We start from the raw sequence: 25132 nt of genomic DNA on the forward strand, positions 1-25132 counted from the left end.
CGCAACACGCCAGGTCTCCCTGTCCATCACCAACTCCCAGAGTTTACCCAAACTCATGTCCATTGAGTTGGTGATGCCATCCAACCATCTCATCCTCTGTCGTCCCCTTCTCCTCCTGCCCTCAATCTTTCCCAGCATCAGGGTATTTTCAAATGAGTCAGTTCTTCACATCAGGTGGCCAAAGTATTGGAGTTTCAGCTACAACATCAGTCCTTCCAATGAACACCCAGGACTGATCTCCTTTAGGATGGACTGGTTGGATCTCCTTGCAGTCCAAGGGACTCTCAAGAGTCTTGTCCAACACCACAGTTCAAAAGCATCAATTCTTCTGCGCTCAGCTTTCTTTATAGTCCAACACTCACAGGCATACATGATTACTGGAAAAACCATAGCCTTACTAGACGGACCTTTGTTTACAAAGTAATGTCTCTGCTTTTGCATATGCTATCTAGGTTAGCCATAACTTTCCTTTCAAGGAGTAAGCATCTTTTAATTTCATGGCTGCAGTCATCATCTGCAGTGATTTTGGAGTCCCCCAAAATAAAGTCAGCCACTGTTTCCATTGTTTCCCCATCTATTTGCCATGAAGTGATGGGACTGGATGCCATGATCTTCTTTTTCTGAATGTTGAGCTTTAAGCCAGTCTTTTCACTCTCCTCTTTCACTTTCATCAAGAGGCTCTTTAGTTCTTCTTTACTTTCTGCCATAAGGGTGGTGTCATCTGCATCTCTGAGGTTATTGATATTTCTCCCAACAATCTTGATTCCAGCTCATGCTTCTTTGAGCCCAGCGTTTCTCATGATGTACTCTGCGTATAAGTTAAATAAGCTGGGTGACAATATACAGCCTTGATGTACTCCTTTTCCTATTTGGAACCAGTGGAATTAAAACTTACTTCAAATTAGAATTTTTACCCACTCATGAATGATGCAAGGATTCTCAGTTCAGTTCTGTCACTTAGTCGTGTCCAGCTGTTTGTGACCGCATGGATTGCAGCACATCAGGCTTCTCTGTCCATCACTAACTCCCGGGGCTTGCTCAAACTCAGGTCCATCCAGTCAGTGATGCCATCCAACCATCTCATCCTCTGTTGTCTCCTTCTCCTCCTGCCTTCAATCTTTCCCAGCATCAGGGTCTTTTCCAAGAAGTCAGTGCTTCACATCAGGTGTAGAAAGTATTGCTTTCAGCTTCAGCATCAGTCCTTTCATTGAATATTCAGGACTTATCTCCTTTAGGATTGACTAGTTTGATCTCCTTGCAGTCCAAAGGACTCTCAAGAGTCTTCTCCAACACCACAGTTCAAAAGCATCAATCCATAGGTACTCAGCTTTCTTCATAGTCCAACTCTCACATCTGTACATGACTACTGGAGAAACCATAGCTTTGACTAGATGAAACTTTGTTGGTAAAATTATGTCTCTGCTTTTAAATATGCTGTCTAGGTTGGCCATAGCTTTTCTTCCAAGGAGCAAGAGTCTTTTAATTTCATTGCTGCAGTCACCATATGCAGTGATTTTGGAGCCCAAGAAAATAAATTGTCTCACAGCAGTGGCCACAGGACTGGAAAAGGTCAGTTTTCATTCCAATTCCAAAGAAAGGCAATGCCAAAGAATGCTCAAACTACCACACAATTGCATTCATCTCACACGCTAGTAAAGAAATGCTCAAAATTCTCCAAGCCACATTTCAGCAATACGTGAACTGTGAACATTGTGATGTTCAAGCTGGTTTTAGAAAAGGCAGAGGAAGCAGAGATCAAATTGCCAACATCCCCTGGATCATGGAAAAAGCAAGAGAGTTCCAGAAAAACATCTATTTCTGCTTTATTGACTATGCCAAAGCCTTTGACTGTGTGGATCACAATAAACTGTGGAAAATTCTGAAAGAGATGGGAATACCAGACCACCTAACCTGCCTCTTGAGAAATCTGTATGCAGGTCAGGAAGCAACAGTTAGAACTGGACATGGAACAACAGACTGGTTCCAAATAGGAAAAGGATTACGTCAAGGCTGTATATTGTCACCCTGCTTATTTAACTTCTATGCAGAGTACATCATGAGAAACACTGGGCTGGAAGAAACACAAGCTGAAATCAAGATTGCCGGGAGAAATCTCAATAACCTCAGATATGCAGATGACACCATCCTTATGGCAGAAAGTGAAGAGGAACTAAAAAGCCTCTTGATGAAAGTAAAAGAGGAGAGTGAAAAAGTTGGCTTAAAGCTCAACATTCAGAAAACGAAGATCATGGCATCCGGTCCCATCACTCCATGGGAAATAGATGGGGAAACATTGGAAACAGTGTCAGACTTTGGGGGGCTCCAAAATCACTGCAGATGGTGACTGCAGCCATGAAATTAAAAGACGCTTACTCCTTGGAAGGAAAGTTATGACCAACCTAGAGAGCATATTCAAAAGCAGAGACATTACTTTGCCGACTAAGGTCCGTCTAGTCAAGGCTATGGTTTTTCCTGTGGTCATGTATGGATGTGAGAGTTGGACTGTGAAGAAGGCTGAGCGCCGAAGAATTGATGCTTTTGAACTGTGGTGTTGGAGAAGACTCCTGAGAGTCCCTTGGACTGCAAGGAGATCCAACCAGTCCATTAAAGGAGATCAACCCTGGGATTTCTTTGGAAGGAATGATGCTAAAGCTGAAACTCCAGTACTTTGGCCACCTCATGCGAAGAGTTGACTCATTGAAGAAGACTTTGATGCTGGGAGGGATTGGGGGCAGGAGAAGAAGGGGATGACCGAGGATTAGATGGCTGGATGGCATCACTGACTCGATGGACACGAGTCTGTGTGAACTCTGGGAGTTGGTGATGGACAGGGAGGCCTGGCGTGCTGCGATTCATGGGGTCGCAAAAAGTCAGACACGACTGAGTGACCGAATTGAACTGAACTGAACTGTTTTCATTGTTTCCCTATCTATTTGCCATGAAGTTTTGGGACTGGATGTCATGATTTTAGTTTTCTGAATGTTGAGTTTTAAGCCAGCTTTTTCACTCTCCTGTTTTACTTTCTTCAAGAGGCCGGTTGCGGCCACGTGTGTCGGGCCTGTTACCAAGTACCTTATGTCTCCTGTGCTCTGTTCTGTACATACTGCTTTTGTTCTTAACTCTGTATTTAAGCCCGGGTATTGCTTTTGACCTGTGTTCCAGTTCACTAATCCTCTCTTCAGCTGTGTCTCATTTAGTATTACACTCATTGGTTAACTTCTTAATTTCAGTTCAAGTATTTTCAGTTGTAGAATGTCCACTTTTTCTTTTGCTAATGATCAAAATATCCATCTAACTTTTTTGCATTTATTAATCACATGTTTTGAAGTTCAGAGCTGATAATTCCTGTGGGACTATTCCTTTCATTGGTGATTTCTCTTGGTTTTCAGTTATTTGGTCACATCTTTTGGTGCACCAAGTGATATCCAGTTGAACCCTAAGCCTCATGTATAAACATTTTATGAGATAATTTGAGGCTCTGTATGCTTTTAATATATTGGTTCCTTAGGTCTCTTTTCCCTTGGTTTAATGTTCTCAGACACACACATATACCCTTTGAAGTCTTTTTTAGTTCTTATCTATAGGAGTGTTTGCAACACACTGGTCTGTCATTACTGGAGGCAGGAATCTTTCAAAATCTACTCTTCACCTACCAGATCCATAAATCAAGACAGGCAGCTTGGTACACATCTGAGAATCAAGTCTTTGAAAACCTAAATTATGTTTATGATGCCATGAAATGCGTAAAACTCAAAAGTTTCTGGTATTTGTTTATCCTTCAGTTTTGGCCGACCATCTTTTAGTCTGTGCAAGAAATACTTCAGCAGTCCCAAAGTTCAGATCTGAACTCAGTGTTGAATGTAAAACTGTCGCCAATAAAGCACAAGGTAAAGGTGTAGGACAATGACTGTTAAGCAATGCGACCAGGTCCCCAGGCTGTACATGACTTTGGAGCCATTCTTACACTTCAAGTTCTGGCAACACCTAGTGAAACGGTGTTTTGTAAGTTTTCTCTTTTTCCTGACTTTGTGATGGTTTCTGTTGTCAGTGTGACCAGCCAATTTTGAGTCAGCGTTATGGCATCTTCAGAATGATATACATGGAGGCTCAGACCTGCACTTTTAAAAATTCAGCTTCATTAAAGGGAGGTGCTGGGCCTTTTAACACATTGGGAATAGCGTTGGATTGTCCATTAAAGGCATTTCTTTACACAAACTGTAGGACTCGGTGTTAAGACAAGATGGGAAAAGCCTAATGGGCCATTCTGAAAGAACCACCCGTTGAAAGGTAAAGTATGTTTTAAAGTGACAAGCCCAAGAGCCGAAAATGACTCTTTGATCTTTTAAAAGGCTCATAAACAGGGGCAGTGCACTTCTAGACCTATATTTATGTATTCAAATATTGGGAGAAAATCCAAGCAGAGTCTCAGGACTACAGGAGTCTGCAGTTTAGACAAAAAGAGGCCAGGAGGAGGGCAATTACATCAAACTTCTTGCAGCGTGGAACAAGCTTTCTTCCTTCCTTGTTAACCAATGAACTGGAATCTTGCTAAGGGCTTGTTTTTTAAGTGAGGCTTGAACCAATCATTACACAGATGTGAGGTATTTGTGAAGAAAGAAAGAAGCAATTAAAGCCAAAAGAAAGGATGTTTTGTTTCTGAATTAAATCTGTTTTTGCCACCTTCTTTTACTTCAGTGAAGGGTCTCCAAGTATCTCCTAACCCTCAGTGCCACCCCTATATGTGTGTATGTATGTATATATGTATACACCTTCTTTGGTATTGAACTCATTAACCACATCTGGAGAGTTAATCTGTGGACAACAGGCCTATTTTGTCTGTTTCATGGAACCACTAGAGAGGGCTCATAAATAACTGCAGGGCCATTGTCAGGGTGTTGAGGTTGGTGGTTGTTGGGAGACATTCAAAGGAAGTCAAATAACTATAGAACTCAACACTCATGACTACTCTCGGTCCCAACAGCATGCTGTTTTTTTCTCTTCCCTTGACCGGGATGGTTCATCCGTGAGAAGCAATAAATTCTACCTTGAGTATAAGAGCCACAGGTACTGGAAAGGGGAATGTGAGTTGTGGTACTCTTTTACCTGGTTTCCATGGTGACCACAGGTAGGTATTTGTCACATGACAGTTTGGTTCTTGAGATCCAAGGGGACTTTGGGCTAGAGCAAACTCTACTGAGTGAGTTTTGATCACATTAACTGTCTACTTGAACTAAGTTCTATGAATAATAATAAAATAAAGACACATATTTACCACCTAAGCAAAGAAAGAGAACACAGCTGTATCCTAGAATCTCCCAAGTGTCTCTGCTGCTGCTGCTGCTGCTGCTAAGTCGCTTCACTCTGTGGCCGACTCTGTGCGACCCCATAGACGGCAGCCCACCAGGCTCCCCTGTCCCTGGGATTCTCCAGGCAAGAACACTGGAGTGGGTTGCCATTTCCTTCTCCACTGCATGAAAGTGAACAATGAAAGTGAAGTTGCTCAGCTGTGTCCGACTCTTAGCGACCCTATGGACTGCAGCCTACCAGGCTCCTTCATCCATGGGATTTTCCAGGCAAGAGTACTGGAGTGGGGTGCCATTGCTTTCTCCGAGTGTCCCTCCTTTCACTCACCAAATGTAACAGTATCCTGAATTTTGTTCTCATCAGTTCCTAAGTTTCTTATAGGGCTTCCCTAGTGGCTCAGCTGGTAAAGAATCTGCCGGCCAGTGCAGGAAACGTAGGAGACCTGGATTTGATCCCTGATCTGGGAAAATCCCCTGGAGAAGGGAAATGGCAGCTCACTCCAGTATTCTTGCCTAGAAATCCTCATGGCCAGAGGAGCCTGATGTGCTACTTTCTTAGGGGTCACAAAGAGTCGGACGCAACTGAGTGACTGAGCAACAATTTTTTTTACAACACCTATGTATGAGTCTCCAAAAAAATTATTTAGTTTTTCTTGTTTTGAAACTTTATATAAATGGAAGTATGCTGCTGCTGCTAAGTCGCTTCAGTCGTGTCTGACTATGTGCGACCCCATAGACGGCAGCTCACCAGGCTCTTCTATCCCTGGGATTCTCCAGGCAAGAACACTGGAGTGGGTTGCTATTTCTTTCTCAAAGCATGAATGCCTGCTAAGTCACTTCAGTTGTGCCTGACGTTGTGCGACCCTATGGACAGCGGCCCACCAGGCTCCTCTGTCCACAGGATTCTCTAGGCAAGAATACTGGAGTGGGTTGCCATTTGCTCCTCCAAAATGGAATTATACTGTATATATTCTTTTGGTTTTTTCCCCCATGGTTTACCTTGTTATACACAATGACAGTTCATTCACTTTCATATCCAAATATCCCATTGTAAGAATAAAACATAACTTATTTATCTAATTTATCCATTCTTCTTTAATGGACACTTGGGGTGTTTCCAATTTTTGCTATCACAGTTGGTGCTGGTATTAGCATTTGTACACATCTCCTGTTGTGTGTGAGGGGATTTATGGAGTATTTTTTTTTAATAGTAGAAATATTAGGACTTTGGGTAAGTATGCATTCAGGTTTTTGAGAGTTAACATCAACTTGTTTTCCAAAAGCGATAAAATTAATTTATATTCCCAGTGGTGAGGTGTCAGAGTTGTTGTTGCTCCTCATCCCCTCCAATATTTTCTATCGTCTTCCTTTTGATTTTTTTTTGTCAGACATGTTTATTATTCAAAATAGTTAAATGGACACTTTTATCTGTATCGCATCTTTGTGGAAGCTGAAGCTTGGAGGTTTCAAGTCATTTGAATGGGTTTAAGGAGCACAGATTCTGAAAATGTGTTACATACAGAAGGGTAAACATTATCCATAAAATACTGCAGATTTGCACACTGCTTATCAAAGACGAAAAAATAGTCAGAATTGTTGTTACACATATTCAAGAGTTTAAAAACCAGGGTGGCAAATGAGGATGGGACATCTGGGAAAAATGCCAAAACCTTTGAAACTGGGTTGAATTTTAAGGTGACTTCACTCTCTCAGGCAAATGGATCACAGGCCAAGTAGTTTTTAATTAAATGACATAGACAGAGGATGAGATGGTTGGATGGCATCACTGACTCAATGGACATGAGTCTGAATAAGCTCCAGGAGTTGGTGATGGACAGGGAGGCCTGGTGTGCTGCAGTCCATGGGGTCACAAAGAGTCGGACATGACTGGGCAACTGAACTGAACTAAAGACATTTTTGAGTTTTCCAAACCCAAGGGCAGAGTTAGGGTTGAGCTATCCATGAGGGCACAAGGCTGACTGTCTTATGTAGATTCTGGAACCACCATACCACCCTCTCTCATTTCCTCATTAATTTGTAGACTGAGTAACCTGGAAGGAACCAGAATTTGGGAGAAAAGAAAACACTTCTCTTATCCAGTGCTCCTGCCAGAGGTGACCCCACGGAAACCATTCATATGTGTGTTAATTAGGAATAAGTTTGCCTCCAGTGACAGAAATCCCCACAGATGAGTAGCTTAAGTGAGAGATAAATATTCAGCGGTTTTTTTTTTTTTTTCATGTCAGTGCAATCAGAGGTAGGCAGCCTGGGGCTGGGATGAGGGTTCCACAAAGGCATTAAGCTCCTTCTAATGGGATGTGGCTATCTCCCTCTGAGCATCACCTCCTTATTCTAGGCAGCAAGGCTGGGGAAGGGATAAAGAAGGGGCAAAGTACACACACCAGTTCTTCTTTAAGAAGATTTTCTAGAAGCTGCCACATCCAACTTCCATTTACATAACCTTGGCCCAAAATTCATCACATGGGCCACCAAACAGCAAGGAAGGCTGGGAGATGTGGTCTTTCATCCAGGCAGTCATGTGCCCAGGGGAATCTATTGCTAAGGAAAATGGATACTAGAGTGGGCAACTAGCAGGTTTCTACTCTGTTGAATTCATTGATGGAGGGAAGATACAGGTATACTTCAGCTCTGTTGTTGTTTAGTCACTAAGTCATGTCTAATTCTTTTGCGAACCCATGGACCACAGCCCATCAGGTTCCTCTGCCCACGGGATTTCCCAGGAAAGAATACTGGAGTGGGTTGTCATCTCCTTCTCCAAGGGATCTTCCTGGCCCAGGGACTGAACCTGTATCTCCTGCATCACAGGCAGATTCTTTACCACCAGGGAGCCACCAGGGAAGCCCCAGGGAAGACACTATCAGATGCCAAAGGTTCATGCCACTTTGGCAGAGCCCAAGCTTGAAACCTACCATGGAAGGAAACAGAACCAAGCTGTTGCCCTATGCTCAGCCATCAGTTGACCTGACCCCACTCTAGAGGCAAGAACAGGGTGAACCTTTCCCTTCCTTCCTTCTTTCTTTCTCTCGTTTTTTGAAAAGCATCTTATATCGTGGTTTGGGATTTTTTCAATATCACAAGATTCAGAGAATTTCAGCTCTATGAATCCTATTTTTGCGGGTTTTAACATGTAGGCCATTCTGTTCAGCCACCAAAATCAAGGTACACACAGATTTCATGAAATCCTCTTCCATCCTTGGGTGCCAGCTGGTTGGTATAAGAGGGAGGTGAGCTAACACTTAGGGCCCTGCAGTGGGGCTGCCTGCCCATGGACAGTAAGGCCAAACGAAGAGGAAATTCCTCACTTATCAAAGTGGACCATGAGAATGTGCAGAGGAGAGTTCAAGGATTTGCAAAGAGTCAGATCTAGATCATGGAGTACATATCAGAAAACGGAATTCTGCTTTCTTATCACACCTATGTGTGACACTCAAGCAGCATGCCTAACAAGTGAGGTGGGTCAACTTTTTTTTCATAGCTTTTGTTTCCACCTGGACAGAGGCTTCATTGTTGGGAGAAATCATGAAAAGCACACTGTCCAGTCTCTCCTTCCCCTGCTCCACCATGAGATTGGGGTCCTAGACAAAGTCAACTCTCCCTAAATTTCCATCTCCAGGAACGTCTACTCTATTCTAGTTTCTCAAGCCCACATCCCTGAAGGTGTCCTCAAATCCTTTCTTTCTCACACACCGGATCCAATTCATCATCAAACCCTGTTGGCTCGCCTTTGAAAATGGATCCAGAAACCAACCATTCTCTGCCACCTCTGCTACAGTCAATCTCCTGCCTGGAGTGCCTGACCGAACAGGTGAACAGGAGCTGAAATCCAGGCCAGCTTCACTCTTTGAAAAGCATGCTTTGCTTCAAGGCTACATCGTTTGGACAAAGGGCACCCTTTTCAATTTGTACCAAGATGTGCCTGCAGATAGGCAGCCACCTCATGTGTTAGCTCACTTCACTCCTCTGCTCAAAACCCTCTCATTCAGAAGAAAGCCAAAATCCCACAATGAGGCCTGTGCATGACCTGGCCCTGCTACTTCTGTCATGCTGCCTCCTTTCACTTGGGCCCCACTGGCCTTCTTGATGAATCTCAAATGCCCCCAGCAAGGTCCTGCCTTAAGGCCTTTGCACTTCCTGTCCTCTTTGCTTAAAGTCCCTAAAACGGCCCATTGCCTTCTCATCCTTCATGTCTCTTCACAGTGACTCCTTCCCTGACACCTAGTGTTCCATCCTTGGGGTGCCCCATCTTCCTCACCCTCGGTAGCCATATCCCCATTTGTTGCGGGCTGCACTCTACTCCCCCAGAAGATACGTTCAAGTGCTAACCCTCATCACCTGTGAATGTGATCTTATTTGGAAATTGGGTCTTTGGAGATGTGGTCAAGTTGGATCATACTGGATGAGGTCATACTGGATCACAGTGGATCCATATACAAGAAGAGAGATATCTATATAAGAAGAAGGAACTTGGTCCTACACAGTTGGTGGGAATGTAAATTGGTACAGCCACTATGGAAAACAGTACAGAAGTTCCCTGTGTAAAAGAACTAGTGGGAGCCCAGCTCATGCTCTCTGACGACCTAGAGGGGTGTGATGGGGCTGGAAGGGAGATTCAAGAGGTAAGGGATATACGTGTACATATAGCCAATTCATTTCACTGAACAGCAGAAACTAAGGCAATGTTGTAAAGTAATTATCCTCCAATTTAAAAAAAATAGATAAAGGGAGGGCAGGCTCTATATTATTCTCCACAGGGCCTGTACCAATTTATAGGAAGGTGTGGAGGACTCCGGATGAGACTCCCCCTCAGAAGACTGACACACTCAGTCCTGCAGAGAAGAAAATTTTCACCTTAAGCCTCTCCTCTGTCTTGAGCACTGAGCAGAGATGAACGATCTCCATGGAAATCCTTTTGACTACACGCTCCACGCCCCACGCCCTTCATCCAGAAACTCTCCCACAGGTACATTTCCCCTTCTGCTTTCCATGGTAGCAAGACAGAGGCATTATTTGAAGGGACAGGCCACCCTTGAAGGTCTAGACAGCTCCTTTTTCATCAGGGAGTGTCCGGCATTGCTCAGAGCTTCAGTAGAGGAGACTGATAAAGAGCAAGGGGTCCTGAGCTGGATTGATGGGGTTCCTATCACTGCTCCTCCAATAGCCATGGGACCATGCTAATGGCTTAGCCTCATGGATCTCAGTCTCCTTGACTGTAAAATGGGGACAACAATAGGATCTCTTCCACGCAGCCATTGTCAGAACTGCATAAGCTAGCATACATGAAGTAGTTAAGCCAGAGCCCAGCTTGCAGTGAGTGGTAGTTGCTCAGTCATGTCCGACTCTTTGCAACCCCATGGACTGTAGCCTGCCAGGCTCCTCTGTCCATGGAATTCTTCAGGCAAGGATACTGGTGTAGCATTAGGCGCCTGAAATATGTAATTTTTTCTTCAGGCTGACACTTCTCCTCTGGGAAGCTTTGAGCACTTTGGAGCATCAGACACTAAGGTTTGAATTAAAAACTTGCTACAGACAGGAATCAAACATCTATCTGGCAAGTTTCTGTTTTCTATTTCCAAGCACAGAGCCCTGACCCTAGAAATCTAAAAATACCTTCTGAAAGAGGTATCTAGAGACACATGCCAAAATGTAAAACTGTTTTGAATTGGCAGTGTTTTTTTCAATGCACAAAAATTAATTCTTGCATAAGGTCCTAAGATATATACAGGGAACTGTTCTCAGAGCAAGGCGGTGGGAACAATCTAAATGTCCATTAATAAAGAAAGAGGTAAATTGAGTAAAACCATGAGATGTTATGCAGTTCAATCTTTACAAAGAATGACATAGATCTAAGTGGGTTAATGTGGAAGGATGCATGTTGTATACCAAAGTGAAAAATCTATGCAGTGATATGCATATCATATCAGATGATATCAGATGCTAATATCAGATGATAATATCATAATATCAGATATTAATCATCTGATGCCTTTCTGCATAGGTATAGTTACCTATGTGGCATATATTATAGGTATAGAAAAAAGTCTGGAATAGTGAACACAAAACAGTGAATAGTAATAGCAAGGCACGGATTGGGCAAAGTAGAAGGCATTTAAATGTTTCATTTGATATGGTTTACATGTTTAATAATGGAGAAGGGAAAGGCAACCTAGTCCAATGTTCTTGCATGGAGAACACCATGGATAGAGGAGCCTGGTAGACTACAGTCCACAGGGATGCAAGTCAGACACGGCTGAAGCGACTTAGTACGTTTGCACGTGTTTAATAATGTGTAATGTCACTTCATATATTTAACATTTATTGAACATGTATTACGTCCCAAGCACTCTTGAAAGTGTCTGATATATATTAACTTATTTAAATTACATAACTTAAAGCAGTATTAACTCTATCTTACAGATGAGAAAAACTAGGCCATGTTAACTTGTTCTGTGTGAGAAAGAACTGGAACTCAAACCTAGGCAGTCTGACTCTCGAGTACGTGGTGCTGGTGGCTCTATTTCTAGGCTCCCTTTCTGAACATACATAATCTGCTTCTTCCACCAATTTCCTGCCTCTATTCATTAGCCATTTACCTCCTACACCTGTCATTTCTTTCGATCCCACTTGCTTTGGTTCCTCGGAGAAGGCAATGGCAACCGACTCCAGTGTTCTTGCCTGGAGAATCCCAGGGACGGGGGAGCCTGGTGGGCTGCCGTCTCTGGGGTCGCACAGTGTCGGGCACGACTGAAGCGACTTAGCAGCAGCAGCTTTGGTTCCTGACATTCTTTGTGGCCATCTTGCAGTTCACTTAGGATGGTAAGGTGGCAGTGGCGAGAACTGCAAAGGACCTTTGGCCTAAATCTTGGCCAGGGGGCGCCTTGGAGAACAGTCTAGAGACTGAAATCCTTATATGCCTTTTTGTGCAGGGGTGGTGGTAAGTGGAATCCTTATAAGCAACTCTTCATCACAGTCATCCAGGCTGACTTGTGTAATTTACAGAAATGGAGGCAGGTAAGGGTACCTAGGAAGCTTCCCAGGTGGTGGTAGTGATAAAGAACCTGCCTGCCAATGCTGGAGACATGAGATACGGGTTCGACTTCTGGCTCGGGAAGATCGCCTGGAGGAGGGCACGACAACCCACTCTGTTCTTGCCTGGAGAATCCCATGGACAGAGGAGCCTGGTGGGCTACAGTCCACAGGGTTGCATACAGTGGGACACGACTTACGTGACTTAGCACACAAGGGTGCCTGGCCTCAGGTTGAACATATACCCTTTTATTTTGTATCTTTTTTCTTTTTTAGAACAGGCATTTCTGCATGCTTCCTTGTTCCTTTGTACCCAAAGTAGCAACCCTGGGAACCTGGGCTGTACCAATGCTATGGTGTTTTCAGGAGTAGGAGGCCCTGGGAGGAGGTACAGTCCTTGGCTTCCAGACTTGCAAGGGGCCTTCACTTCCCCGCTCTCCTTCTCAGAGAAAGACAAAACCAATGTGATATGGTATGCATACTTGCCAAATGGTTTATTTGCCATTTGCCAATTATAATATTGGATTTACACAATAAACTGGGGTGCAAAGAAAGTAAGGTTCCATTGGTTCCTAGGCAATGGCAGTCCAGCTGCCCTGCACAGGCTGGGCAAAGGGATGCTCCTGGCAGAGGAGACGGCCACTTAGATTTTGTGCAGTGAGTAGATCACACACGATGGGGTGTCTGCTTTCCTGCGCTACCTAGAAACACCTTGGAGAAGGGCTTCTGGGGTGTTCGCTCATAACGCATCTCGTTTAAAATTCAAGATTGACAGTTCCCTTGCAGAAAGTGTTCACAGGTCAGTACCAGGAAGAAAGAAACCACACAATTTCCAGGATGCTTTGTGAATGGATCCAGAAACTGCTACACAAATAGACACAAGGTGGGGCCTAGGCAGGTAGTGACCATTTCTCATTATGACGTTTTCAACAGATGTGTTATATACTGTCATTTCAGTTTGGAAGTTTATTTTTTTTCCATTGATTTTTATACATCCAGAATATCACAAATAACCAAGTTTTTTTTTTTTTTGCACATTCATTTACTCATAACAGAAAATGAACTTCTTAAAAAAAATTGGAACCATGCTATTAGCTCTTTACAAAAGTGAATAAAAAGTAGCTTGTTTTTAAGTCTAAAATAAAGAAAGAAGCATTTTTTTGTCTACAGTATTTAGCAAACATAAGAAAATGTCCTTAGAAACACACAAAAAATTGGAAAAAATTATTACAGGTATTAACAATATTTTATAATGAAAGCTTAAAATCTATTTACATACATAAATACAATTAACTTTGTTGATGCAACTCTTCTGGAAGGGGAAAAAAAAAAAAAGCCAAATGATCAGCGTCAATACTGATCTGGCTAAAGGGAGCAGAAAACCCCAAAGAAAGAAATAGACCCCCCCCCAAAAAAAAAAAAATCCCAAAAGATAGTATACTGCAGGTAAACAAAAAAGCATTTTGTTCAGATGTGAAAAATATTTTCTGATATCATTGTTAAACCGAGTTTTCATGTATAAAAGACTCCAAACATGTCATACCCCAGAAAACAAAAAACATCAAAAAACAGAAATTACCAGGACGGAATGTCCCAAGGAAACAGGTATTTCAAGAGAGAAATCGGCAGTCCTAAATTGCAGGACATTTGAGTGAAACCATTCATTTCCTTTCTAATCAGAGCATTTCTGTTTATCTGCACAGAAACCCTAGGCAGCAGAAAGTCTGTCTCTTAACTCACTGATTGTAATTTGCCCAGGAAGGCTTCTATTGCTGCACTCAGAAAGCAAGCAGATCCAAAATGTTGGCAAGGTCTCCGTTCTGCTGGAAAAAACCCATACACAGGAGAAAGGCTGACTCACTATGCTCTTTTATGTAAAGGGAGGGAAAGTGCAGCTCCTCCAGTCCTGTGTTTGGTGTCAGGATGGGTGTGAGTGCTGTTTCCTTATATAAAGTTGGAGAACAGAGGAGGTAAGAGGAGAGAGAAAGACGGAGATGTTTAGTGGGGGCAGAAAGGAAGAAAAATGTAAGTATTTTTAGAGAGTTAGAAAAACAAAAAGAACAGAAATATGTGTCTATGTTGAACTTATAAATAAGGGCATTTACAAGCAGTAGAGATGGCTTATTTAATCTTCTTCTGGACCAATGCTCCCAGATACATCCAGTTATTACTTTATTGGCTTAAGTTAAGGGTCTACTTGATGAAAGGACCACCTTAATTTACCTGAAGGCATTAGAATGGAATTCGTCAGGGGGCGGGGAGGGGGGGAATGCTTTAAGTATGAGGTTTATCTCTAAAACAACTAAGGTTTAACTTTTTCTTTCTGGAGAGATTAAATACTATATATGCTGGTAATGGTCTGTGAATCTCTGGATGGCTAAACCTGTGGGTCTACAACAAAGTGACAAGCTCTCCTCACACATGGCTTTGAAAGTGAAGATTCAATGTGAGAGATGTGTATGATTTCCCTTGTAGGGCATTACACTGATTTTGAGTTGGAATATCTTCAGGTACCAGAACTAAACTGAAAAATATACTTTTCCTTCATTTTTTAATCAACATTTTGTCAGGTCAGATAAGGCAATGTGCTGAAAAGAACACAAGTTCAATTTGGGGGTGAATGGGCTAATGGTCCTTTTCAGATATTAAAAACAATTGAAATCTATTGACATTTAAGGGTAATTTTGCTGCAAAAAAATGTATACAGAATAAAACATGAAAATGGTTTATGGAGGGAGAATTACGTCTAAAATGAAAATAAATAGAATATTCTGAGTTTCTCTAAGATCTGCTTTAGCTCTTTTCTAGATAAGAACGATCTGACAACACAAACTGCTTTACTCTTTAATTCTTACCAAAGTGCTACTGCATTTGTGTAAAACAAATAATCAATACATACATATATATATATAAGAAAACTCAAAAACAAGTTGTTTTAAATAAGACCAGCTGTTTTGCTGCCTGCAGCCAAAGATCTTTCTAATTTGAATCCTTAAATTTATAAAATAAAAAATCAAACACTGTTCTGAAGTCCTGCTTTCAAATACTCTTCAGAGTTGACCTGAAATCATTTCAACTAATTTAAGAGGTACATTAAATAACCACCAGATCATTTTGAGCACACATATGTTAAAATCAGCAGTTAGTATTTATGAGTTGTACAACAACTGCCTTGTGACCAAATCCTCCAATAAAAATAGTGCCATAAAATTTACAGTGACATTGGATATGTTTGAATTGTAGCCATGGGCAGTGACATGAATCTTTTCCTGTCACGCTGATGCACCAGCAAAAGTGCACACACCCTACAGGGTAGGGTCTCGGTTGGTGAGAGCAATACAAAGCTGGGTGGGGAAGGAGCAGCATGGGATGGGTCCTGCACGGGTGGGATGACACCCTCCCCACACGACTTCACTGAGGCAGGTGGAGGGAATTGGGCTTGTTCGGGCCTGCTTCTGGGCCCACGCTATGAAAACTGACCTGGACACCTCGGCTGTCAAAGGCATCCGGTCCCTTCCACTCCCAGCCTTGGGGGACAGCCACAAGCTTTCTTCTGCATCAACCAACAGGTATAGTATCAAAAGAGGAATATCTCCTTGGAGCTAAACAAACATCTGAACTCTGGGTTCAGATATCTCCTTCCTACCCCAGAATGGAGCAATTAAGGAACCCCTAAATTCATTCATTCGGTGTCCATGTGGATACCATTCCTCCACACAGCTTACTTTGCACTCATTCTGTTACAAAGCATGTCTAACATTATTAAGAGGCCATGGAGTGAGCAAACCCCCTAGGCAGAAAATAAATCCTCTTCAGAGGTGCAATCATTGGCATCTATCCCAACCCTCTGGAACCAGATTTGAAGGGAGGGAGTCAGGTATGAGACCCTTTGTTGAGCTTAGCAGAAAATTCCATACTTCAGATCTTTGGAGTGACCCTCAGTATCTAAAAAGCCTAATAAAAACATGGCTGCATTAGCTACTGACTCGTTGAATTAACATTAAAGGGAGTTTAATGTAAACAATATTTAGATAACCAAGTGATCACATTACCCATCTTTTTTTTTTTTCCAACCTACTTCAATGTGATACAATTAACTCTGGCTACTATCAAAAACAAAAAATGTAGTACTTGATATTTTTCTTAATATAAGCACATTTAAATAATAAAAAAGTATCAACACATTAAGTAAGTGTCTAAACATCAAGATACATAAATATCTAGGGATTCCTTGTGGGAATACAGTAGTTGAAAACGACCCAAAGCTGCAGCTGTTTCTTAAAAAAACAACTACACCAAAAGTCCAAAAGAAAAGTTAAATAAAACTTACAGAAAAAGGAATCATATTTCTTTCATTTGTCAAAGCAAGAAAGAAGCAAAGCTCAAATTTATATATATATATAAAAATAAAAAAAACCACCCCAAATGCAAATACACATTTTGCAATTTATAAGGTGCTGGAAAAGAAAATTAAAAATATGAATTAGATGCCAAACAGAATGAGTTGCATCTCTGCCCGCCCCTCCCTTCCCCCACAAAAAAAAAAAAAAAAAAAAAAAAAAACAACCCAAGTTCCATATTCTTTGGAATAAACGACTTGGTTAAAAAGTGAAGTCAAAGTTATAAAATCTTTCTTTTATTCACAGCATTGCTAAATCAGAAGCATTCACAGTTTCCCTCCGGGAATCTTCCTGTTTGCCTTAACGAAGTGCCCACAGGGCGGTGAACCGGACACCCTCAAGTTGCGTCAGGTTAGAAGAAAAAAATCTGAGACGGGCCCACAGCGGCGGCGAACTGCGCGGACTTCAGAAGCGAGAGATGGCGACCGCAGGCAGTTGGCAGGTGGCGAGCATCCCCCGCGGGGCCGGCGCGGGCTTTGCCACCACGCGACGCTGGGCACCCGACGGGCGCCTCCGGGACGACGTCCGGCCGCACGGAGCGCGCGTGCGCAGCCTCACTCAGTAGGGCCGCCACACGGCCTCCTCGAGGCGCGCGGCGGGCGCCATGTTGGTGGGGGAGTTGCTGTGGCTGCCCTCAGCCTCCACTACGTCGCTCTGGTTCGGGAGGCTGGGATTGAGCAGCGCCGAGCCAGTGGACGCGTTGGTGCAGGGCGGCAGGATGCGTGGCGGCGAGCGCTCGCCGCCCACCATGGAGAACTGGTAGGAGCCGGCCGACGCGCCGTAGTACAGGTGGTAGGACGGCGAGCTGGCCTGGAACGGGCCGCCCTGTGCCTGCGACGAGCCGGGGTAGGGCGGCGGCAGGTACGTGTGGTAGCGCGTGGCCGAGCTCATGGCCGACATGCCGATGCCGATGCCCGACGTGACGGGAGTCGGGGAGTAGGTGAAAGCTCCAGGGTAGTGCATGCGGGGGTCGGAGATGGAGGGCAGCGCAGGGAACTGGCGCGGGTCGCCGAAGGCCGTCAGGTCGGGCGCAGCTGTGTGGTGGGTGAGAAATATCGTGAGATTAGGGTTCAGGGAGGCCACGCCCTTTCCCTCTCCCACCTGGCGCCCAGGAGAATTTCCCACAAAGCTGCTGCCCTCCAGGGAGCAGCGCCCAGGAGAATTTCCCACAAAGCTGCTGCCGTCCAGGGAGCAGGTATGATGAAGATGGTCATATATGAGTGAGTGAGTGAGTCGCTCAGTCGTGTCCGACTCTTTGCGACCCCATGGACTGCAGCCCTCCAGGCTCCTCCGACCATGGAATTCTTCAGGCAAGAACACCGGAGTGGGCTGCCGTTTCCTTCTCCGAGGTAATATATGATCTCATGCAATGTAATAAGGTTGTAATATAATGTAATATGTAGTTATACTTGCTTAATATAAACATATTAGATATAACTGATTTAATATAAACAAATATTTCTGTAACTCTGAGGTTGCACACCCACCTGCCAGATTCACCTGCTACCAGTTTTTGTATGCCCACAGTCTTAAGGATGTGTTTTACTTTTCTAAATAGTTGGGGGTGGAAATCAAAATACTCTTTCCTGACTTGAAAATGATATGAAATTTAAATTTCAGTGTTCATAAAGTTTTATTGAAAGGACCCTCGCTTGTTCTTTTAAGTATTAACTATGACTGCTTTTTAAGTCACCACTTCAGAGTGGTCATGGCAGAGACTGGAGGGCCAGACTGTAGGACTCAGAAAGTCTGCAATATTTAGTATCTGGCCCTTTGCAGAAAAAAGTTTGTCACCTCTCTATATAATCAACATATTAATATGTCAGTATTAATGTCTTATTATAACAATATATGACAAAACAGTGGCTTCCCTGGTGGCTCAGATGGTAAAGCATCTGCCTGCAATGCGGGAGACCTGGGTTTGATCCCTGGGTTGGGAAGATCTCCTGGAGAAGGAAATGGCAACCCACTCCAGCACTCTTGCCTGGAGAATCCCACGGACGGAGGAGCCTGGTAGGCTACAGTCCATGGGGTCGCAAAGAGTCGGACATGACTGAGCGACTTCACTTCACTTCACGACAAAACAGTATAACACTAGAAGAACTATTAATATAATAGATGCATTAATAGATTAATATTAATAGAATATATATAAATATATATAACCCCCAAAGAGAGCTTCCCAGGTGGTGCTAGTGGTAAAGAACCCGCCTGCCAATGCAGGAGATGTAAGAGACATGGGTGCGATCCCTGGGTTGGGAAGATCGCCTGAGGAACGGCATGGCAATCCACTCCAGTATTCTTGCCTGGGGAATCCCATGGACAGAGGAGCCTGGCAGGACTACAGTCTGTAGGGTCACAAAGAGTCAGACACGACTGAAGAGACTTAGCATGTGCGTATACATAATATGATACTGTCATGTAATAACATTTTAATATGTTATACATAATATTTAGGTTGAATCCTAGAAATTTGCCATTTCTATAGGCCTGCAATAGTTAAAAATAAGCAGTTTCCTATTACTGAAGCTAATGCATGCCATAGTAGTGGCTGGGAGTGGATGTCCATGAACCACCAATCTCTTTCTCTTCCACATCTACCTTCAGACTAGTTCTACAGTTTTAGAAACAGTACAGCCTCGATTTCACATGCTTTTCTCTAATATGCATCACTTGATTGTTAACAGGAATGGCCACAGGGCCTTGACTTACCTACTCCATTTTTATACATGCTGAAGTTTTACCAGCAATGGCAAAGCTTGGTCTATAAAACTCATTTTGTTAGGATTAGGCATTTACCCTTTCACAGACAGGCTTTGGCAGTCTTTCATTGCATCCTTCTGCCTTTCTCTTAATCACAGGCTGCCCTTGGGAACTTTTTTTGGGGGCGGGGTGTGGTGGTTTGGGTGCCAGGACAGGTTTCCTGTATCCTATAGATCAGTTTCCCAGCAGTGGCACTGTTGACATTGGGGGCCAGCTCTATGGGGTGATGTGGGCCTGTCCTGTGCAGGCCTGGTCTGTGTGTGGTAGCATGTTTGGCAGTATCCTTGGCCTGTGCCCACCAGATGTCGGTAGTGCCCTCACTCCCCCCACTGGGACAACCAACAAGGTCCTGACCTTCCAAATGCCCTGGGGGTAGGGGTGAGGCCGGGTGGGGGGGGGGCAAAAGTGCTCTTCCGATGAGACAACATTCCTACTGTCGATGTAGGATGGTGTCCTCGGGGAGTTTCTGTTCCTCAGAATTATTCATTAAATGACCAGGCCAGGACTGTAGTCTTTATGTCAGCAAACCCAAAAGGCAGCAACAAAGCAGAGGAGAAGCAAGAACTGAATGTTTAAAATTTGTAAGTTCTCAAATCAACATACAAAATAACTCCAGGCTCAAGATGGCATGTGGCCTGGGTCCTTTTGTGTTTAGGCCCACAGAGAAACCTGACAGAGCCAAAAGCTTGCTCTGAAAGGAAAGCTACCGGGGTGGATTAATCTGTTTTTGGACAGCTTCGGCTGTTGATCAACTTCCTCATATTTCAAGCCTATTATTCCAGCAGGGAGAGCTAGTGTTCTCATTCTCTCTCTCTTCCCCCTCCCCTCTTCCTCTTAATGCACTCTCTAACTTTGGGGTGCCTGTGATAAGGGGATGTACTCCTCATCAGAGAGGTAATTAAAGTTTATAGAAACAACCAAAGTCTGCAGCAAATCTCTCCACTAATGAGGAAACCAGGAGTCTGACTTTCAAACAAACAGTCCTGTTAATCTTTTCAAAGCGAGTCAGACGTGGGCAGGGACAAAGCTGTAAACTGACAGCGGCTCTAGGGCCGCCCTTCCACGGACACTCTCTCGCTCGTCCTGAAGCCAGGCCGCACCCCATTCCACAGGGTTTGTCCCTGCCCGCTGGGGCCATCTGTGAGCAAGCCCTGTGTCACTTGTTTGTGTTCGCACAGAGAGCCGTGACATGCTTGAGAGTTAACAGGAAGCTTTACTCCATTTTTCCAGTTAGATTTCTATAGTCAGGGAGAAGCATTAGGCAAACACAATCAATTTGTTGTCATATGATGCAATACTCCGGACACAAATAAATGACTCCACCCATGATTCCTCTTGCTTCATTTGCCCTGAGACAAAAAGGTGAATCCACTGGAAAATGAATGAAAGGTCACCCTGTTTCACGACGGTGTCTGGACATGCTCTGCCAGTCTGTTCGAACTGCTATGTGGTAACCTGGTGATGGCTGCAAGTTACCGGAATCCCGAGTGAGCCCGTGATTTGTCACGGACATAAGTAATGGAATGATGTTACGGTCTCAGCTGTCAGGGGAAAACAGTTCTTTCACTTGTGGGCAGAATGTCTGAAAGATCTTAGATGCTGCTTGCGATTCTTCTGCCCACAGAGTACCAGTGTCAGACTATGAAAGACCATCCAACTTGCCAGTTTATCCTGTTACAACACACATTGTGATGATGAAACAACTTCGGCCCATGAGTTAGGCTCAGATTCAAATGACCTATTCAAATACTTGTTCTCATTTTTATGTCCAGCCTGACACCCCCTACCCAAGCAAGCCCCACCAGTCATGGACAGTTCACTGTGCCCCCGGCCTTAACTCATTTGTCCTTTCAGCTGGCCTGGTGCTCCCTTATTCAAGAGCAGTGTGGGCAGAAGTGGGGGCCCCTGACTATCACAGGGAGCTTTTAAAAGAGAAGGATATCTGGGGATTAGGCGGTATAGGTATTTTAGTTGGAAATGTTGCCCCACCGATGGGGCTAAATATTTGCCATGACAGCTAAAAGTCTTCCTTCTGCAGCTTGACGTGGATGAAAGCCGCCCTATGCTGGGCCCCTCCCACTGCCCCCAAAGGATTAAACAGCCTGAGCAGATAATGGCTGCCTTAAAAGGATCTTTCGAATGACTCAGATTAATGCTTGCTGTCTGTCGCCCAGGTTGGCAGCTAAACATTATTTAAAAAGAAAAGGAAAAAACCTCCAGATGACAACTCTTTGCAGACAAGTTGTGGAGTCTGTCTGCAAAGCAAAGAAAGATACAGAGTGCAGGTCCCTCCTGCAGAAAGAAGCTCAGGTGAGGCTGGGGCGCTCCAAGCTAGCTGGGGGCAGGGTTCAAGGAAAGTGGGCTGCGAACTATGACAGGCTCTCAAAGCATTGATGGGTAGACCTATGACTGATTCTTGATGTATGACAGAAACACCACAAAGTTTGGTAAAGCAATTACCCTTCAATTAAAAACATGAAGTGACAAAAGTAAGAATAAACAGAAAAAGAAAAAAATAAAACTTCACTTGATTAGGCATTAAAAAAAAGCAAAAGCAGCCTCTTCTAAGTATCCCAACCCCCTCCTGCCTCCAGGCGGAAGATGACACTCTTCAGGCCTGGACTCCGGGCTCCATTTCTCAAAGGGAGATCTGCCAACTTGAAGAGCAGCCTCCCATGCTGTTCTCTGCTGCCACTGGTGAAAGCGTCCCTGGAATTCTCCTGGGTCCACCCTCCAAGACAGCAGCAGGGTTAGGCTTGAGTGCCGAAATGGGACCTGGCTTTTATCTCCTTCACACCCTGGGGCTGTAAAAATGCCCTTCCACGACTCCCTGGCTAATTGAAGTCCAGGCTATTCAGAAGTATAACTGTGAGACGGGACAGAGGAGGGCACATGTTAACTCATTCCTATTAAAAAAAAAGAAAAGAAGTCACCCTCCCCTCTGAACTGGTCAGCAGAGCAGCTGGCCCCAAGGGATAAGGTGCTGGAGATCCTGGGTGCTGACCAAGTCAGAAGACTTGTGATATACGTTCCAAGGGACAGGACCTGCAGCAGGGACATGTCCAAGGAAAAGAGTCACTGCTTCAGATGTAGGCCATAGCCAGCAGGCAGAATAGTGCCACCAAGAAGAAGAAACAATAAAAGACCGCCAGTCCCAAAGGAACAGAGCTGCTGTAGTAACAAGCTGAGCGGACTTCATGATTCCTACCCCAGTCCCTTAACTCCTGGGCCCAGCAGGTGCCATGAAATTCTTGGCACCAGTGGCCGAAAATAACGTGGAAACTGGGCAAGTAAGTTGGCTTCCCTATTTCACTATCATGCCCAAGAACAAGTGAAGACAGTTCTCAACCGGGGGACGGTGTCGGCCCTCGGGACATCTGGCAGCATCTGGTCAGTTTTGGTTGTCATGACTGGGGCGGGGGGTACTGCTGGCATCTGGAGGCCAGAGACACTGATGAAGGCCCGATGTCGCACAGCACTGCCCCCCGCAACGGAGAAGAATTATCCGGCCCCAAGGGTCAGCAGTGCTGCTGTTGAGACCTGGAGAGGTATTCTGTGAAGCTCTGAGAAGAAGCTAAAGCATTTGGTGGAAACCTCAGGTAATCACAGTTGTCCGCAGAACACAACATCCCACAGTACTTGAAAATGACAGATGTGACGCCTTTGCCCCTTTGCCCGCCCCCTTAATCTGATATAATCTGATCCCCAGAATTGAAAAGCAAGAACAGCCGCCCTCCCCCCAACACACAAGGAGTGTGTTCGCAGGCCTCCTAAAGTTGAAGTTCTCTGAAGTGTTTTCACAGTTTGGTCCAGCTCCAATTTCAAAGCCCCAAACAGGGAGTTGCTTCTTTTTGCTTTCAACAAAGGAATTTTTCTCTGTAACTCCAGTTTCCCTGCCCACGAGCAAAGGTGAGTGCCAAGCCCAAAGGTCCCATAGGTTAAATGACTAATATTTAATGAGCTCGTATTAACAACAATTTTGCCAGCCAGGACACCTGAGCTCTCCAGGCTGTTCCTCTGGCCTGGTGTGAGCAGCTCTTAGTTGGAAGTGTCCCACTGGGGTAGGTCTGCATCCCTTTGCACATGTGCCCCAGCACGCCATTCACGTGACCTGTGCGAGCTTGCCACCGCAACATGGAGCATCCCATCTGAACTCCAGAAGCTGATTACTTGGGCCTTTTCTATTACTGATCATTCAGCTCCCACCCTTGCTTGCCAGATAAAGGTGAGCACCCCAAAAGGCCCAAGGAATCCACTTTTTCCAAGCTGCTTCTACCTCCATATCCATAATCTCTGCCTCTGAATGTCAAGGAAAATCAGTGCATGGGTGTGAGACTTAAGAGACAGACAGCGTTGTGTTTAATCACATTGTGTCCAGTTAAAAATGACTGCCCCCTCTCCTGCCTTCATGCATCTTGTCTGGCCTCCAGATACTTCCACAGCAGCCAGACTTCAAAGAGTATATTTTAAGCATCTTACTTGAAAGTCGACTGGAAAGCTCGGCTGAGAGGGTTGTCATGCCGCTGGCCCGCCCAGGCGAGATGGGTGTGGCTGGGTGGACAGAGGGAGAGGCGATGGATCCCAGGTACTGGTAGGACTGATCGTAGGACCACGGTGGGGACGGCTGGATCTGCCTCGTATCTGCAGAGAATCGGGGAGGTCAGTGATGCATGGAAGGGGGCAGGATTTGAAAAACGAACGCATTTGGTAAAAAAGAAAAAACAAACAGCTATCTTTGTTGAACTCTTAGACATGTTTGTGGCCTACTTACCAGTGTTTAGTAAGCTTCCTTAAGTCCCAAGTATTTGCTTTTGTGATGATACTGCCCCCCCAAATGATACTGATACATAATTTATGTTTAACTCTTGAAGATTTTCTTTTGCTAATTATTCCTTCAAAGGTTTTATGTAACCTCACCAGCCCAGGTGGCTCAGTAGTAAAGAATCTGCCTGCCAGAGCTGGAGATGCAGGAGACATGGGTTCCATCTCTGGGTGAGGAAGATCCTCTGGAGGAGGGCAGGGCAACCCACTCCAGTATTCTTGCCTGGAGAATCCCACGGACAGAGCAGCCTGGCGGGCTACAGTCCACAGGGTCATGAAGAGTTGAACACGACTGAGTAACTGAGCACACACACACACAACGATGAGAGGAGCTGGTTACGCTTTCCAGGTGGAAGTGTTAATATTCAAACTGTTGACCTGCTGTACACACTGACTGCCCAGGTTTACCAATAATTACAGTCATCATCAGGTCGTCACCCATCTCTATACTCAGCAGAAAAGAATGCAAGGGTTTGGGTCTTTTTTTGGCACCTTGGACAAGACTATTCTATGGCTGTTTAATGTTTTCTGTACAGGTGATCTCTGTCCCAGGGATAATTGATAGGAAAGTCTGGCTGAGAAACTGGCAGCAAGGCCTGATCACTGCTTCACAAACCCGGCAGTGCAGAGCTGGTTCTGTCATCCCAGACTAACAGAGATGTCTTGTAATTTTTGTTGCTGCTGTTAAGACCTCAGGTTTGCAACTTTTAAAGAGCAGAATGTTGAGCAAGTATTTTATAGACTGCCATTAAAAGAGGCCTTTCTGGGGTAGAGAAGAGACAAAAATCTGACTTCAGAAGG

At 44.4% G+C, this 25132-nt stretch overlaps 1 protein-coding gene across 1 annotated transcript in view; it reads right to left on the bottom strand.

The window, feature by feature from the left end:
• Positions 16717 to 25132, bottom strand: part of RUNX1 (runt related transcription factor 1) — a 99841-nt gene continuing 91425 nt past the window's right edge. Inside the window, exons 6-7 of the mRNA XM_018052603.1 lie at positions 23990 to 24151; positions 16717 to 17781 (exon numbers count right to left, since the gene is read on the bottom strand). Of these exons, the coding sequence (XP_017908092.1) occupies positions 17306 to 17781; positions 23990 to 24151 (638 nt within the window). The 3' untranslated portion in view covers positions 16717 to 17305. The remainder of the gene's footprint in view (positions 17782 to 23989; positions 24152 to 25132) is intronic.

This window comes from Capra hircus, chromosome 1 (genome assembly GCF_001704415.2).
Source record: "Capra hircus breed San Clemente chromosome 1, ASM170441v1, whole genome shotgun sequence".
Classification (NCBI taxonomy): domain Eukaryota; kingdom Metazoa; phylum Chordata; class Mammalia; order Artiodactyla; family Bovidae; genus Capra; species Capra hircus.